This window comes from Sander lucioperca, chromosome 8, assembly GCF_008315115.2.
Source record: "Sander lucioperca isolate FBNREF2018 chromosome 8, SLUC_FBN_1.2, whole genome shotgun sequence".
In the NCBI taxonomy this organism is placed as follows: domain Eukaryota; kingdom Metazoa; phylum Chordata; class Actinopteri; order Perciformes; family Percidae; genus Sander; species Sander lucioperca.
Window position 1 is genome coordinate 21,859,632 of NC_050180.1, and position 18,670 is coordinate 21,878,301.

The 18,670-nt window shown below is 39.5% G+C and overlaps 1 protein-coding gene across 1 annotated transcript; it reads left to right on the forward strand.

The window, feature by feature from the left end:
- Positions 1-56: 56 nt before the first annotated feature.
- On the forward strand, positions 57-18,561 carry tlk1a (tousled-like kinase 1a). Its single transcript, XM_031297774.2, is given in 24 exon segments — positions 57-322; positions 324-356; positions 358-400; positions 5,473-5,594; positions 5,696-5,767; positions 6,466-6,504; positions 6,855-6,930; positions 7,028-7,071; positions 7,230-7,325; positions 7,417-7,503; positions 7,598-7,690; positions 7,838-7,948; positions 8,717-8,853; positions 9,538-9,726; positions 9,956-10,022; positions 10,890-10,987; positions 13,468-13,549; positions 13,654-13,745; positions 13,968-14,057; positions 14,154-14,323; positions 16,530-16,665; positions 17,055-17,166; positions 17,247-17,354; positions 17,475-18,561. Coding segments are annotated over 24 exon segments (2,310 nt in total). The 5' UTR covers positions 57-280; the 3' UTR covers positions 17,646-18,561.
- Positions 18,562-18,670: the final 109 nt, after the last annotated feature.

The following is an 18,670-nucleotide window of genomic DNA, read 5'->3' on the forward strand; positions in this document are numbered from 1 at the left end:
AAGAATTTTGCACACGACATAGATATCTATGGAACACGATGCATGACGTTTCATAGGCAACAACCACTTGAAGACGGAGAGGTGGCCCTCGAGCCAGGACGCACTGCTGAGGTGTAGGAGGTTTGTGCCCTAAAAACAGATAATAATTAGACACTTTCACTCAAGTGGTAGTCGCTGTGCCCATGTAAAAACAGCAGTTGTATATCAGTCGGTTAATTTCACAGCCTGTGTTTAAGATTTAGCGTGTGCGCTGCAGTACGAACACACGAAAAGTAGCTTGATGAGTGTCCAAAGTATTGGAAGTTTGGAGGGGACGCCATCTTTGGTCCCAGCTCTCCACGTCCCCAACACGGACCGTGTTTTCAGCAACATACCGCGGCAGTGGTGAAGGCCCAGGAAGGTTTGTTAAACGTATTAAGACGTACATGTCTTTTCTACTTAGCGGTTTAGGTCATTATTATGTAGAACGAAAGGAAATCGTATTAAAACGACCACGCAAATCTTGGTGGCGAAACCAGCTTCCTAGCTAACGTTACACTAACGAGTCGGCTCCAAAGTCAATTGAGCCTGTTTGGCTAGCTAGAAACGTTAGCACTGAAGACAGGACAGTATTGCTGTGGTCAGGCCAGTGCAGTAATGTTAACCTTAAGACAAATACGTGCACAATGTCGATAAACCTTTGCGAGAACAGAAAGCTTAGCTACTGCTGTAACGTTAGTCGGCTCATCCTTCTTCAAGCATGCTGCTGTTATAGGAGTAACGTTAAACACTAGTCAAGTTACAGATGGATGTAAACTGGATCAGTAAATGCAAGAAGAGACATCAAACGTTTTTTGACGATGGTTAACGTAATATCACCGGATAAGTTAGGTGTGTATCGCACTGTGTTTCTGTGTAGAGTAGACTGATGTTTCCCTACCAACAGTGGTCACAATATCTGTGCATGTGTACTGAAGTTAATCATCTTCTAACGGTGCAGAAGGGTCTTAGATCGGCTTTAAACATGACGGTCGGTATCTAACATTAAGTGTAGTCATTGTCTTTAACATAGCCCTTTGCTAGAGATGCTGCTGCACTGGATGGTAGTAAGTTAGCCTTGTTTGACCTTTTAGTATTACTTAGAGTAAAACCATCATCTAACGCTAGATGCCCCTACACAAGTGAGGGGGACACCAGCACAGGCTGCTTTGGGCTGTGCAGCATGCTAATCCACACACAATCAGATAACGTTAACTTATGCTTATTTGATCATTTTTGGTGACCCAATGTAGTTGTGACTTATGTCAATTATGCCTTCTTGCACCCTCGTTAGTTTTCACTGAACACTGTAAAGATGTTGGACTTTTACTTAGCTTTGGACATTGAGGTAACTTCTAATTTTTTTTGTATTATCAGTGTTACATGCATTGATTTACATTACTCAATGGATGGCTACCTACAGTATTGACACTGCTAAATATAGACAATTGGGAGACTGTTGTCTGTGTTGTTTTTTTTAAATTGTCAATGAGTGAACCTAGGTGGAAGTAATCCAACCCAGTTTATGCCAGAAATGTTTAAGACTTTCCAAGTGTCTGCCATAAACAGGTGGTCACTCTGCTGAGCAGCACAGAGTTAAATGACATCCACAGCAAGAGTTATAAGGGTTCAACCACTTGTTCCTGCAGGGGCTTGAATATAGATAATAGTTATGCACAGAGGCATTCATGTTTGAAACAAAGGGAAATCCTTGAACACCACACATCTGATTTGTGGTTATGATGTGAAACTGGCATAAACATTCGGGGGGGGAAGTGAGATATGGTTATGGAGCCATCTCAGCTAGACCAATATTGTTATGAAAGTAGCAGTAGGAAGGGTTTTAAAGCTAGACTTCTAAATACTATCGTTTGTATTGGTCGATTAAATGCCTAGAACAATTGCTTCTTGTGAATATTGCAGTGAATGATAAAACTGCAAACACTGATCATACCGATCATGTATTCACTAGATGAGTTATACTTGCCTGTCAAACTGTGTTAAGGTGAAAAGTGTGCTATTCATTTGAATAGTTGCAAATGAAGTGAGAAAACCTGTCTATGCATGTCTTGGTGATTACAGGGCTAAATATTTAGCACCACTGTATATACTCAAAACGCAAAATAGACTTGCTCGTTCGTTCCTCTAGTTGTACGGGACGGATGACTGCGGTAGATGACTTCTTACCAAAACAGACTGCAAATTTGAATAGAAGCCACAGACCCATCATCTTTGTAACAATCAGACAACAGGTCAATTTTCTCTTCCTATACTCTGCATTAGGAAGAAGAAATGGACCTGTTGCCGGATTGTTACTAAGGTTTGTCCTATTATATTATATTTTTTTAACCTACTTAAGTGTCTCTTAGCACGGGAGGGTAGTGACTGTTAATGTGATCTTGGATGTTATCAGGGAAAAGTGTGCTGGCAAAAGTTAGTTTAAATGGTCAAACTCCTTCTGTATTAAGTGGTGGATAACAAACAAGAGGGTTAATATAAACGATTTAGGTTGGCAGTCAAGCAAAAACGTCTTAATACAGGGAAATGTCTTTCAGTAAACCACATCATTATTTTAAATTATAACTTGCATGCAGATTTTAATTATGATGCATGTTTCTTATCTTTAGACAATTATATGCATCTGATAATTGAATATCATTCTGCTAGTCTTGCCACTTCTTTGCATTTCAGTGCAATACGTCACATGGTTTACAGAGTATGATGGTAATCATAACTGTATCACTAAATCTGGCACATTAACATTAATCGCAAGATTTGGCAACAAATTGTATCCCATGTAGCACAGTTTAGGTTATAACTGAAGACAGACGAGTGACCGAAAGGTCGGTCAGTCAAACATTCTATCAAAAAATCCTAAAATGTATCTTAAATTTATCCAAAACCAGCGCCATGGTGGTAATTTAAAATGTGGAGGCTTCTGTTTTAAATCTCTGCTGCTGTTTGAATTCTCATTGTATAAATTGGTGGGTTATTGCTTGTTAGCTGGAGCCAGATACAAGCCTTTGCTTGTTTAGTTTAATTATTATTATAAACACACTGATTGGTAATAAAAATAGGCTATACATTTTTTGTTCAAGAACTATTTAAATAACTATATTTTGCAGCTGGTTTTGTGGATGGCATTGATTTACTGACGAGGTGATTTAGATGTATAACAATAATGTATAATACAGGGTTTCCGCGGGTCATTAAAAAGCATGAAAAGTAATTAAATAGATTTTGTGAAAATTCAGGCATGAACTGGCATGAAAAAGCATGAACTTTGACGTTCAAAGGCATTAAAAATTATGTAAACTTGATGGAATAAAAACACGATTTATTTTGATTATATAAACATCTAAATCTAATTTTGATCGGAAGTATAGCGTAATGGTTGACAGGCGGAACCTTTTAATTGGCTGTTATTTATGGCTCGTGCACGAAGTCGCGACACCGGATGCTAGTAATGCAACGTGCGGTGAGTGTGAGTCTACTGTCTATGGTGTGAGTGTACGCTCTGGTGAAAGAACGGAGGAAATATCAAATGACGGAAAAATGGGAAAATGCAAGTTTCAGCAGAAGTGGTTGGAGGATGAACTATTCAGAACCTGGTTAAAGCCCGTCGACAGTAAACCCGGAGTACAATCCCATTGCAAATGGATGCAAATGCAATGGACAGAGGGTATTCCCCCTTAGAAACCAAAGTCTGGCTACACCCTGTTTCAGTACCAGCTTTCAGTTCAGATGGCGGTGCTTTCTTGAAGTTAGTCTAACTTTTGGGACTGGTTGACATGATTTTGGCGAATTTGCCTACTGCCGTAAGCAGTATAGGTTCATTACTTTTAATTATCGGTGCATGTTGTTTTGAGATCTGCGGGGCAGAGACGCGAGCTGCTCAGTGAACAGTGTTTTAAATATTTGTATTTCTGTTGTGTTCTTATTTTGTGAAGCACTTTGTGTTGCGTTTAATGACTGTAAACCGTCTTGTGAGCCATCTGACCGTTAAATTTGGATTTTCAAATATTAAAAATTGGCATTGTCGAATGCTTACAATTTGTGTGTGAAAGTATCTGCAGTTGGACATGGGCATGAAATTAGTTTAAAGTGGCATGAAAAAGCATGAAATGAGATTTGCTGATCCTGCAGAAACCCTGTAATATCTATAATAATAATGTGAGCCATTTATGTGCTTTTTTTGGACACCTACTGGATCATCTGCTGATCTGGAAAATAGTCACAAGTCTATTATTTATTGACATGTCTGTATACCTGTTACGATGCATTTCTCAAGTGGCTTCATGTTGCACACTAAAGTGGGCCTGTGTTTAAAGCTTTAAAGCGGACAGTGTTTTTGTGGATATAATGAATGGCTTTTTCTGTTTAGTCGTTCTTGCTAAGGTTTTATTTCCATACGTCAACAAAGAAGTTAAAAGTACACAAGTGTTCTAAGGAACACTTGTTTTTTCTAATAAACATGTAATTAAATGAGCTATTCAGACAACCACATTCTGATTACAGTTATTGTTTCCCTAGTTCTAAAAGATTGTGTTTTTTTTCATAATCTGTCATTTCTGTGTCAGTTTTCTGGAGCACTGCTTAACTGCACAGATGTCCCCCTCCATAGTGATTAGCTGAAGTCACATATATCTTATGTATCACATATATCTACAGTATTAAATGGTATCAGAGCATGTCTTCTCTAATCTGCTGATGTCATAGTTGATTGGTGTGTGGCTTTAAACGGATGTTAAGAGTTAGCATTTTTGTCTATTGGTGCACATTCATTATTTAACTAATCTTTGACCACAAGGATGCCCTACTCCCAGCTGCTTGGATTTTGTAGTTATTATTAGGAAACATTTCTCAATGTGTTCTCCATTTAAATTGATTTCTATGTAGATTCAAAATGGTTGGCTCATTAAATCACAGGTCTGGTGGGCAGACCCCTCTGAGTCAGCAGCAACACTAAAGCCCCAGCAGCTCACATAACAGTCCCCCAGGAGCACAGTATTCATCAGTACCTAGCAGTTGAAACATTGCTCTTGGACTCTCAGGATAATAGTATTTGTGGCATAGAGATGCCTGTTTCTTCTGGACTTTTACTGTGTATTTTGAGTTATCATGGATTGTTTGTTGGTGACTTTATTCTAGATCTGGTTGTGATAACCGGAGTAAACATAAGAAAATCTTGCTTAACTCCTCAGTACTACACAGTGAAACCTGTCTTTGATATGCTTCGATGGGCATAGATTTTTTGGACTATACGAGTAATTAATACTAATATTATTTACGTGTGAGAGTTTGAGATTGTATATGTAAAATCCCCTATATTACAATTCTGCTCTCAAGCTCATTTCTACTGTGCCATCTGCTCTAGAGTGGGTGCATTTAAAGGCTTCAATTAAGCTGATCCTTGAATAACTGAGACATATTGTGAATTGCTAATCTTCCCAGGCACCATGGAGGAGCTGCACAGCCTGGACCCCCGGAGACAGGAGCTGCTAGAGGCACGCTTTATGGGCGGGGTCAGCGGCAGCACAGGGGGCAGCACTGGCAGCACAAGCGGAGGAACCAAAGTGAGGGAATATTTAGTTGTGTCAGTGATTGTACATAATAATTGGTCAAAATACAGTTTTAAGTGTCCACATCTCAACTCAAAATTATTTCTTTTTTTCAGGGTCTGACCAATAATGAATGTTCAAATCACAGTTTTGGAAGCCTGGGATCCTCAAGCGACAAGGAGTCAGAGGTACACTAACCTATTGGCACAAACTAGTTACAAATCATTATTATAAACAAGTTGGTTGATAAGTAAATATGTTATTCTTGCATAAGAACTGATCGCAATTATTAAGTGACAATGGCTTACCAGATCAGAGTTTTTGTTAGCTGGACAGTAGACCAGCATGTTAACGGTTGTATGTGTCATAGTGTGACTGAGTTGTATATACGATGTCTGCTCTCTCGATAACGGTCTTATTTTTCAGTAATGCTACTGTTTGTCTTAATGCCCTTTTTAAGGCTACAATAACATATTTTAGCAGCATTTTGTAGCATTTTTAATTTTAACCTTTACACACTGCTATTTATACATAACTGGAAACTGTGGTTGCTCAGCACTCCCTTGTGACATTGTTCCTAACAAGAGACAACTCTGATCAGACCAGCACCTGTTGACTAATGCCTTGGTTGGATTTAGTGGTCATAAAGTGTGTGGAATACTAGGCCATGTGATAAGTAATCTAGGATTGTGACAAATTTGCTGTTAATTATTTCACCCTTTTAAGAATACTCGTAGACCTCTTCTTTTGAACAAGTGTATTTGTAAGTACTGATGTAGTAAAAGGTTTTCACCTGTCTTGTTTCTACTAACAGAATCTGCTGGTTATACCCAGTTGCTGCTCTATTTTATGCTTGTCTAAAAATCTTGTCTTTCTCACTTAATAGGGGTCAGATGTGAAAAGAGGTAGTTCTCCTGCTTATTCGGTAGGTATATAATAAAATCTTAAAAATAAGTTCTTCTGATAAGAGCTGTTGTTTATCTTCCACCACTGTGGTTATAAAGACCGGACAAACCGTATTTGAAACTACAATGAGAGCAGTTGCATAAGTCAAAGTAAAATCTGTTATTGTTATGACTAAAATCTGTTATGGTAGTTTTTAGTAGTACTTTCGTATTGCAGTCATTTGATTCAATGTTGAAATAAATGCTTCCGTTTATTGTCAACTTGATAAGAAAAACATTTTTTTTTTTTTTTTTTTAGACTGTCCCCAAAGGTAGCTTCAGTTTGTGTAGTGTTTTAAAAAAACATTGTTCAACAAAATGTATCTTTCAGACCCCAGAGAAGAAACAGTCCGAAGCAGCCAGAGGCAGAAAAAGGAAACCTGAGATCCAATCAGAGAGCAGCCAAGGTGAGTGTTTTTGTGTTAAACTGGTTACATTTCCACTTTTGCTTACACAATTTCTGACATATTTTAATAAATAACAACATTCTTTTCCCTTTTACAGGGAAATCAATTGTGCGAGGACCCAAAATAAGTGATTATTTTGATGTAAGTTTTCAGTTTTTTTTGTCAGAGGTTTCATACATTGAAAGGAAATGTTGAGTGAATGTGTGCTAAGTTAGTCTTTCAACCACTGAGGCCACTAGTGGCTCTGCTGTTATCAAATGTTTGGCAGTGATGTTACCTTTCCTCTCTTAACCTTTTAGTTCCAGGGAGGAAATGGGTCGAGTCCTGTGAGAGGTCTCCCACCAGTGATTCGTTCACCCCAGAACTCACATTCCCACTCCGCTCAGGGTATTGCTGTAAGTTATGCCAAAACTTGTACTCAAAATCTCTTGCTGCTCCGTTTGGTGTTGCCCTGTCATCAAAGAAATGCTCCCTCTTCTGTTGCAGGTTAGACAAAATAGCTCTTCTCCTACAAGTCTGTCTTTTGGGGACCACATGACTTATCCAAAGCAACTAGCAGTCAAATTTGTTCAGGTGAGGGCACAACCAGCTCTTTGTTATCGCTGTAATGTGCTTGTCTTTTCTGGGCAAGTTTTTAAACAACTTCTTTTTGTTGTATTTATTCTAGACTGACCTCACAGTGTTGAAGTTAGCTGCCCTTGAAAGCACTAAGAATCTAGACCTTGAGAAGAAGGAGGGCAGAATAGACGATTTGCTAAGGGTAAGGAGAAGGTCTTACCCTGTTTAATTGCAGGAAGGCTCGAGTGTGATGTTACTTTAATGCAAAACAAATTGGACAATGTTTGCCAAATCATGTTACATTTTTTTTTTGACTTTTTTTAAAAAAGAAATTTTGTCTGCTTCGTAGGCCAACTGTGATCTCAGGAGACAGATAGATGAACAACAAAAATTACTTGAAAAGTATAAGGAACGCTTGAATAAATGCATCACCATGAGCAAGAAGTTGCTCATAGAAAAGGTAAATGTATTGTTTTTCTTAACCCTTTTTATAAACGCTATAATTAGGGATGTCACAAGAACCGGTACTTAGATACCAAGTCAATGCCAAAATTCTGAAAACGTGCTGGTACTCATTTTCCTATAGTACCATAGGTATCGGATGTACTGGGGGATGCTATTCTTCCGGACCTGAGGGGGGCAGCATATACGCGTGTTCTAGTGTTGTAGTCTGCCGCTAAATGCCAAAGAGAACTTCAATCAGCACGGAATAGCTCCTCATTTGTGTGCACACTCTGACACTTGACTGCAGTAGCCTCTGGCTTTACAGTACATCTACGACAACAGCTTTCACAAGTTCACCTGGTACTTCCAAACCACAAGTAAGTCTTTTTCTCTCTGCTGTTTTTCACAAAGAGCCCAACGTTAACGCTAGCTGATATTAGCACTTGTTAGCACGCTGCATAACGTCCGTTAACTTTAACCAGCCCAGTTCTATGTGAAAAAACAATGTCAGAAAGAAACAGGCTTAACATACTTGCTGTTTGGGAGTTCTAGGTGAACTCATGGAAGATATTACCAGGCTTCGGAGCAGTGGGCTGTGGGTCTAGAAGACTGACGTTCTCTCCAGGTTACATGTAAATTACTGTGGTAATGAATTGGGTATTGAGAAACGCGAAACTTTACCTCTATTGGTATCGAATTCTAAATTTCTGGTAGCGTGACATCCCTACTCAACATATATGTTTGCAACACTCCATGCAAACCTATATTTTGCATTGTTCTTCAGAGCAACCAGGAGAAGCAGGCCTGTCGGGAGAAAAGCATGCAGGATAGACTTCGTTTAGGCCACTTCACTACAGTGAGACATGGAGCGTCATTCACAGAACAGTGGACTGATGGCTATGCCTTCCAAAACCTTGTAAAGTAAGAGGCTTTTAGTGAAATTGTGTCTTATTGATCATGTTGTTATTTTCTAGTTGTTTTACACATTTGTTTGTTATTAGTATATTTTTATTTATCCTTAGAGAAACTCACTCTTTCAGAAACATTCTTGTCACAGTGAAGCACATTTTTATACCTCTGTGACGGCAACAGGTGGCAACATTCCCTCAAGGGAATGTCTTCACATTTGGCACAAATGTCAACTTGGACTGAAGGATGAACTGATTCGCAATGTTGTCCTAATTAGGATAAAATATAAAATTAAGTATTGATATTTTATATCCAAAAGGTCAACTTCACTGTGACAACAAAATGTTCTGAAAAACACTTTTCTGGCCATTATTCAAAGCCATACTCAGGCACCGAAGGGGAGACATTTGGTCAGATACTGAATTAATTATTGGATGCCTATCTTAAAACTGTGGTGATTGTATAGATCTTCTGTGTTGCCGGGTTGAAGATGTGTGTGAAGCATTCATGTTTTGCAGTAAAAAAAACAAACACTTAATACCTTTTTTAAGAAATTGCCTTCACAAAATATTCTACTACATATATAATATTTTGTAAGTCTGGACAGACATGGATGTAAACTGCAAACGTATGGGAGCACGGGTATGGAATTGGTACCAATCTCGTCTAACAAAAAGCCCTGCTTTCCATTTGCAGACAGCAAGAGTGGATAAACCAACAGAGAGAGGACATTGAGAGGCAGAGAAAACTTTTAGCCAAGAGGAAACCTCCATCGTCCAGCAACTCCCAAACCCCAACTACAAACTTGGAGCCAAAGCAACGCAAAACCAAGGCAGTGAATGGAGCAGAAAGTGATCCCTTTCTAAAACCCAGCCTACCTCAACTGTAAGTTCAGTCCTTGTGTAAATCACAGATATCAGACCAGCCATTCCCCAGGCAAATGCTGTGTATAAAATTCAGTGTAGTTTTGGCTTATTATTTTGCATAGTCTTGTAAAGCAAGTGTAATAGGACTGTATGCACAGTAAGTAAAACTGAATGTAGTAATCGAAGTAAACATGTAGATGCTGTTGACAAAAGCAAATGTTTTTTCTTATCTCTCTCACCCTGGAAAGGCTGACACTAGCAGAGTACCATGAACAGGAAGAGATCTTTAAACTGCGTCTTGGACATCTCAAGAAGGTTTGCCAATGCTGAACCTTCAGCAACAACTTATTAAAAACTATTTATTTTTTTGTTTTTATCTGGTGGGGAATTAGTCTTTCTGTGCAGTACAGACACATTACCTTATGTATTATTATAATTATTAATTTCATAAGTTACTCAATTTATCCAGGCCCCAGTGTATAACAAGGATAATGGGTGCTTTTACACAGATTAGAAGTTTAAAATCCTAGTGGATTCATTATCTTATTAAACGTAGCAAATCTTTGTCTTCAATATGAAGATAATGAACATATTCAGCCTGATTCTCCTGCTTCCTGAGTTGAACCACTGTTCCTTTTGTTTGAATCACCCTAAGATAGAAAACACACCAGCCCGATAATCGGGCGTCTGGCCTGGTCCGTGACTCGAGTCTGTTCGGTGTGTCCCGTGCCGTCGGCCGTCCGAGGAGCCGTCGGCCTTCATTTGGGCCGACCCGACATGTTCAGTCGGAGACAGGGCAGTCGGGACTCACCCGGAAATGGGGAGCGGATGAGCCGCTCAAAATCTGAGGCGTCGCCGCAGTGTGTTCTGAGGCATTTTTTGGACCTCGGGGACCCGACTGATCAGTCCGACTGCCTTTTCTGCCGACGGTCGGCCCGTCTGGTTGGTGTGTCAGGGCCCTAAGGATGTAGCGAGCCTATAGTTTGTCGTATTCATTGTTTTCCCAATGAATAAGCATCACAGGCAGCCCTTGACAGACTCTGTACTAAGTCAACCGTTAATATTTAATACAGAACTAGTCAGCTGTGTACAAGTGGGTTTTGATGAGCTCCTGTTCTTGTAGTCAGAGATCTGAAGTTCCTTCTGTGCATTTGTGTGTTTGTGTGCATGAATCATTTATAGGAAGAAGCTGAGATCCAGGCGGAGCTGGAGCGTCTGGAGAGAGTGCGCAACCTTCACATTCGAGAGCTGAAGAGAATAAATAATGAAGACAGCTCACAGTGAGTCTGAATCAATTTCTTTGACAGTTACTGCATTGACATTGGAGCATGATGTTCACACGAGGCCAGTATCCTTATCCATAGTGGTGATTAGGGTTGGGTATCGTTTAATCGTAACGGTGCCGGTGCCTGAACCGATACTTAAAAGAAAAGGATGAGCACAAAACGACAGTCGCTGACTTAGTTTTCAGAGTTTTTTTTTTTATTGCTAAGGCCATATGGTCAAAATTAAATGATTTATTAAAAATGTAATAACTTATTTCACCAGTAAATTGCTATTAAAGCGACAAACAATCACTAGATGGGAAAAGGGTATTCTATAGGGCTGTCCTCGACTAAAGAAATTCTTAGTCGACTAACACTTATATAATTTTGTCGATTAATCGATTAGTTGATGTAATCGACAGAGCTGTGCTCTTTGAGAGGTGGTTAAGACTAGAAAAGCACAATATATAAATGTAATTAATGAACCATCTGTAAAACTGAGTTTCTTCACAATTAATCATGCAAAAGCACCACTTTAAATCTTGTGTTTACCAGAAATGTGCTCATAAGTTTCTTGGAAATGAGTAATTAAGCATGAATAAGCATAAAAAATGACTCATCAACTAAAGAAATCTTAATCGACTAAGACCAAAACGACCGATTAGTCGACTAAGAGGTGGCAGCCCTAGTATTCTACAATAACTTTGAATGCACCATGAGGTACTGTCTGTGTTGTTTTCCAACAACGACAGCTGCACACTGTTGTACGTCCTTGTGTTGGAATCCCCTACTGTGAAATACAGTCACACTTTACACCGTTTAGTTGTCAGCATTTTAACAGTGTTTAAGCCAGCTACTAGCTAACGGTAGGCTAACGTTACCTGCTGCCAAGTGTAATTTTAACTAGCGTCCCATGCAGCGATGCTTCTGTTGCCTCTAACATCATTTCAGAGAGCAGCACAGGCATTTAAGTGGCACCGAAATGAGGCCCCGAAATCCAGGTTGCTATTCGGTCCAGTAGATACCGGTCGTTTTGGCACCGGTGCCATATTAGCACTGGGTTTCGGTACCCAACCCTAGTGATGATATTAAGTAACTGCTCACTGCATGAAGCTTTCTCAGCTTTTTTCACATTGGGCATGTATTGGCACAGCAAAGCTAATGTGGAAGAATTTGTCAGTGATGCATAGTGTAGGTCTATGTTAGGGCTGTCCCAAACGATTTATTTCTAAACGATTAATCTAGCTATTATCTTTTTGATTAGTCGACTAATCTAAAGATTCATTTTTAAATTGGCGATTATTTTCCCATTGCTCAATTATTAACAGTTTACACAAAACACATTTCAATAAGGTTCATATCTCTATTTATTAAAATTGTTTAACACTGCACTGTTCAAGTAAAATTAATTTGTAGTGCAACCTGAAGCCAGATGTAGGCTATCAATCCAACAACAAAATAAAGTCACTTTCAGGAGGAATACAAAAATAAAAACTTAAAGTAAACAGAGCAAGTGCAAAAAGAGTAGCCTGTATTTGTTTTTTTTTTTTTTTTTTTTTTTTTTTTTAACAGTAGTAGGTAAAATAATGAATAAGCTCTTGTTTAACATCCAAGCTCTTCTCCCTTTTTAATCTTACAGTAAAAGTGCAATTTTAGCAACATATGAAATCAGATGTATCAAATAAATCCAACATAAGGCAAGTTGCAGAGTTTCTAATATAACAGTCTGTAATCGATTGAGTCACTCATGATGATGGGAAACCAAAAGAATAACTCTGCCGACTGACAGCGTTTGATGATGCTTAATGTTAAGTCATAGCGGGGCATTAAAACGAATCAACGGACTAACGTACCGTTGGGCTATTACTGGGAACACATTCCGTGTCACTATGTTGATAATCGCACATGCTTGGGAGTAAAGCTTAGATAGGGCACAAAAAAATCAAGCCTGACCCTACCCGAGCCCGTGCACGTTGTGTCCGAGCACGGCATGGCCGGCACGACACATTAACTGGAATTATGAGCCTGAGCCCGATTTTAACCCGACAATTTTTTAATACGTGGGCTGTTAGAACTGACGTTATAAAGGAATCGTGAGATATCTGAAACAATCTTTCCTGGTTATCCAAGGTAGTGCTAGAGATGGGGGAGACACGATTTAGCACAGTTTACTAAACTCTACTTGGGAGGGAAAGGGACAAAAAGGTGAGCAGAACTTACGGTGTTTTGCTGACTCAGGAATGCATTTTACAACGTCTACAGACTACCACGTTGTTGTTGGCATTAAGAGTAAAATACTCCCACACTTTAGAAGACCGTGTTGTTGAACTTGCGAGGAAGCCATACTTGCGCTGTTGCTGGAGGCAGCTATGTTTTTTATTTTTTTATACACGTGACGCGTCGACGCAAATTATTTGTCGACGCATTTACGTAATCGACCCAGCCAGTCTATATGTTATTTTGATTGTCTTCTGTGTTGTTTTTTCCATCCAAAGATTTAAAGATCACCCAACGTTGAACGAACGGTATCTGCTACTACACCTTCTAGGAAGAGGGGGCTTTAGTGAAGTTTACAAGGTAAGTCATTAAATGTTAATGTGATAGGTGTCAAAGTGAAATAATATTCTTAGCAGGTGTTGCTTTTCAATTATGAGCCAACTTTTTGTGTATATGTTCTGCAGGCTTTTGACTTGATTGAGCAACGGTATGCTGCTGTGAAAATCCACCAACTTAACAAGAACTGGAGAGAAGAAAAAAAGGAGAACTATCACAAGTATGTTAGCACATGTGAAAATATGTAACCTCACCTCCAGTATACTGTAATTAGTGCTTCAAATGTTGTGACATACTTAGACAAACTGTTCTGGTATCCTTTACTTTCAGTGTATTTGTGTTCCTCCATAAGCCCAAATGCCAGGCTGTCAGTGTGGGTGCAGTACTCTGTACAATATTGCTTTGGTTGCTAATAGAAGCACAATTACCTTCCTCTTCACAGGCATGCATGTCGAGAGTACAGAATACACAAGGAGCTGGACCACCCCCGAATCGTGAAACTTTACGACTACTTCTCACTGGACACAGACACGTTAGTGCACTTTCAGCACTTTTCATTTCCAGCACTTTTCAGTTTCTGTTAGATGTGGGCCGTAATTCTTATAAAATCTTTTTTTCCATTCAATAGGTTTTGCACTGTCATGGAGTACTGCGAAGGCAACGACTTGGATTTCTACTTGAAACAGCATAAGCTAATGTCTGAGAAGGAAGCACGATCTATAGTCATGCAGATTGTGAACGCACTAAGATACCTGAATGAAATCAAACCACCCATCATCCATTACGACCTTAAGCCAGGTAAACACACCTTTTTGGACAACTGATGACTGTCATCCCATCAATTCAACAAAATATCAGTTACTTTACATTAACTCAGTCCTGAGACTTTTGCCCCTGTACCCCAGCCCTCTTCATTGCTATAACCCCCAACCTCTCCTGATCTCCCTTGACTCTCACCCCACCCCTTAAAAGTATCCTGTGCAAAGGGCTGAACTCCAAGCAGAATAAACTGTGAATTAAGGGATGTGACGAAAGGTGTATGGCACATATCTCAAAAAGCACACACAACTCTCACATTATGGTGCAGTAATAATAGAATGTGTTTATTGTCATTGCACATTATACAGATAAATTTGATGTTTGAAAAAAAAAATGATTGAAAGAAGTGGCATTTTGTACATTTTGCAAAATGCTATTTACATCTTATAAATATATTATTGCACTATATAGCATTATGGCACATATCCTCATTTACAGTATGGAAAATATGTTGTGGTGGTGGGGGGACATTGTTTTGTGGAGTTCAGTGGTGTAGAAGCTGTAATATGGTATATTTGTATATTAAGGGCATAAAAACTATTTATCAGAAATACAATTTTTACATTTTGTACATGCATAGATGGCAGCTTTAATAGAAAAGCTTACCTGTAACCTCAGGCGGCTCCAATGACAAAAATGGTGAATCAGCAATATGTTAATGATTATTTGTACATTTTAAAACAAAGGGTCAAACAGAGGAAAATAAACAGTAACAAAATACATGTGCAGCTGGAAAGGGTTATAGGAAAGCATGAGTATTCACCTGTAGCCTCGGGCAGCATCAGTGTCCTCGTCAGCCTCTTTCTCTGCTGATTGTCCTCCAGATCTTAGCCAAAAATTCTGATAGTTGTGACATGAGACAACCAGTGCTGCGTCACCATGCGTTGATGTAGTCAATACACTGAAAACTACACTTGAAAAAATGTTATACGTTACAGAGACTAAATAGTATATGCATATAGTGGACACACATGAAAGGGTAACGCCTAAACCACACCACCTCCCTCACGGAACTGCTGCGGCACACGCGTGGTGTCCAAACTGACAGTGGTGCTGCTGTCAAACCAATCTTTCTACATAGAGGCTGCGTTCACATAGACTGCGGTGGTCCTCGGACGTTCTGGCAAAAACACAGGTCCTTCCATTCATTTTGAATGGGGTTAGTGCGTTTAGGCTGCGGTGGTGGGGGCCGCAGGGGGAGCTGAAAAAACGCTGCAGCAAAAGGTTGAGACAGATTCAACAGCAGTAACTGCTTGCGGGCTACATTTGCTCCAATCTGAAAACATGGCAACCGTTGCACACACACTGCTCAAGTAGGGGGTGTAACCCAGGCTTTAGGCTTTACGTGCATAATCAAGTTGTGAGCTATGAGGCAGTTGCTAATAAGAACACAATCATTCGTTGAAAACAAAAATGTAGCATCAGTTAATTTTATATATCTTGGATTGGACATCAATATGCGGATATGTACTGGTGTGTGCCGTCACAGTGTAGGCCACGCTATTGGGAGAAGGTAGGTTCAGGGGAAACAAATCATGGTTTAGGTTTAAATAGCAATAAAGCCCTGAAGGATAACTTCTAATTTGTGCTCCGAAAGCAAGAATCACAAAACGCGAACGCTGAGCTAACGTTAGCTAAGGCCAAACGACAAATCGGCAATATACTTCAGAAATCTTACCTGACTTCTCTGGAAGTTTCTTTTCTGTTTTGTGGCACAACTTTCTGACAGTGATGATTTGGACTGAGTCATGATGCAAACATGAACAAAAAGTAAAACTGCTAAGTATTTAACAGTAAAATTAAATGTTTTTGGTATAAAAATTTGACAGGACAGGACTTTGATCTCCAGCAGTAAGCCAAGGAAAGTATGATGTCGATCTGTTGAACAGTCCTCATGACGGTTAACACTAACAAACACACCGCTGTCTAATTATAGACCTTTTCACAGATGTAAACATTCTAAATGGACCCAAGTTGATTTCCTGTTGCAGTGTATGTGAATGGCATCAACTGACAGGATGTTAACAAGGGGCCAGGTTGTTGCCTAGCAATGGAATTCCACTGAAAAGGTCTATAGTGGATTTTTGCCAGTTGAGTGTCAGTTATCTAGTTGGCTGAAACAGTCATCCAATTTATGGTATACCATTTCTTCTTTAGTGCTGACTTCATTTACTCTGATTTTAAGGCAATATTTTGTTGGTGGACGGCACAGCCTGTGGGGAAATCAAAATCACTGACTTTGGTCTGTCAAAGATTATGGATGATGACAACTATGGCGTTGATGGGATGGACCTGACATCACAGGGTGCAGGGACTTATTGGTGAGAAGAAATGTCCTTTATATACATCAACACATACAGTATACATGCAGTGTAGCAATACTGCACTATAAAAATACTCCATAAGTAAAAGTGCATATTATCAACAAGTATCAGAAGTAAAGGTACTGGTTAAGCAAAGAGGTCCCTTTAGTGTTATATTAACCTGTAAGCAGTAATTGAATGCTGTAGTAGTAATGCAGCCAAGTTTAACTTGTATGTACTGTGGGGTAGTTTAATTATATATATATATATATATAGATATAGATATAGATATAGGTAGGTAGGTAGGTAGGTAGGTAGGTACCTCAAAATTGTACTTAATCACAGTACAAAGAGAGTAAATGTGCTGAGTTACTTTCCACTAAACAACTTTTTTTTGTTCTGGTTAGGTACTTGCCTCCTGAATGTTTTGTGGTTGGCAAAGAACCTCCAAAGATCTCCAATAAGGTGGATGTGTGGTCTGTGGGCGTTATCTTTTTTCAGTGTCTGTATGGAAGGAAGGTAAGGAGGACAATTCAGATTATACCCTTAAATGTTTCTGTAATTTATTGCATGCTTAAGCACTGCTCCTACTTTTTCAGCCTTTTGGCCACAATCAGTCACAACAGGACATCCTGCAGGAGAACACCATACTGAAAGCTACAGACGTTCAATTTCCTGTCAAGCCCGTTTCCAGTAATGAAGCAAAGGTATGTGAACTTGCTTACAAAATGGATACAGCCATTTTAAAATGTTTTTTTTATTATCAAAGAAAAAATAGAACACCTGATTGACCTGCAAATCTTTTTATACTATTCCTCCCCTTCCAGGCCTTTATAAGGCGGTGCCTGGCATACAGGAAGGAGGACCGGATCGACGTTCACCAGATGGGAAGTGACCCATACCTGCTCCCTCACATGCGGAGGTCAAGCTCCTCTGGAAATCTGCAGATGAATGCTGCTGGCTCAGGACCTGCCTCCTCCAGTATCATCTCATACTGACAGCCATGCTGTGACATTGTACTGTGACAAAAAGGCAAACTGACCAAGTTGCTCCCACGCCTGCAGAGCTTCTCAGAGGCTCTGGCTTGTGGGAGGAGGAATAGCCGGCAACAGCTGGAGCAGGACACTAGTGGGGAGATCTCACCTGGCCTCCTCTGACCTGTGCCAGGCTTCTACTTGTTTATGAGGGCTTGATCAATGGAGGGACAGTGAGGTGATGTTTTAAAAGGACATGGATAAAAGGATCTTTTGAGGGTCCGATAAAAGCACTGAAACTGACGAAGTACCTTGAAGAAAATGTGACTGGACGCTCTGTTCAGATGTTGCAGATGGATAAAGCCTTAAAGGGCTGAAGGGAGACTTGGCAGCCCGCCATTTAGATCGAATAACGTGGTCCTGCCAGGGTGCAAATGATTCAGCTGCTAGAAGTTAATTTACTGTGAGGAGAAGACATTCATCTTTATGTAGAACTACAAAGATTAGTCTATTAATTTGGCAACATTTTTTGTTTTTCACAAATATTAGGCTTTAATTTGAGTTACTTAGCCATGAGAATGTAATGTGTAGCATACAAGTGGCCTCTAGTGACATGTAGGTTGGGGCCACATACTTATGTTAAATGCACAAAGTAACCAAATGTAGAAAAATGAGTATAAAATCCTATGCAGGAATATTAATTAACAGGTAAATTGGAAACTGTATATGCTGTACAGGTGAATTTTCAAATGTTGAACTGCAGCAGTAATGTGTACAAAGAGTTAAAATTTCCCCATGCAAAACTAGTTTCCTGGAGTGTTTAATTTTGCTGCTTTGTTGCTCTTGTTTAAGGGCTGTGTGTTCCACTTTGGGTACAAATTGTACAGTTCTACTAAGAGTGAATAATAAATGCCAGGAAATCTTTTTCTCTTCCAGTGAATGCTACTGTAAAACCAGTCTGTTCATTCTAAAGTCAACATTCATACTCGCCTGATAATACACTGTACGTTTAAGGGTGCAATCTGCCAGCATTTGTCTCCCTTTTCTGA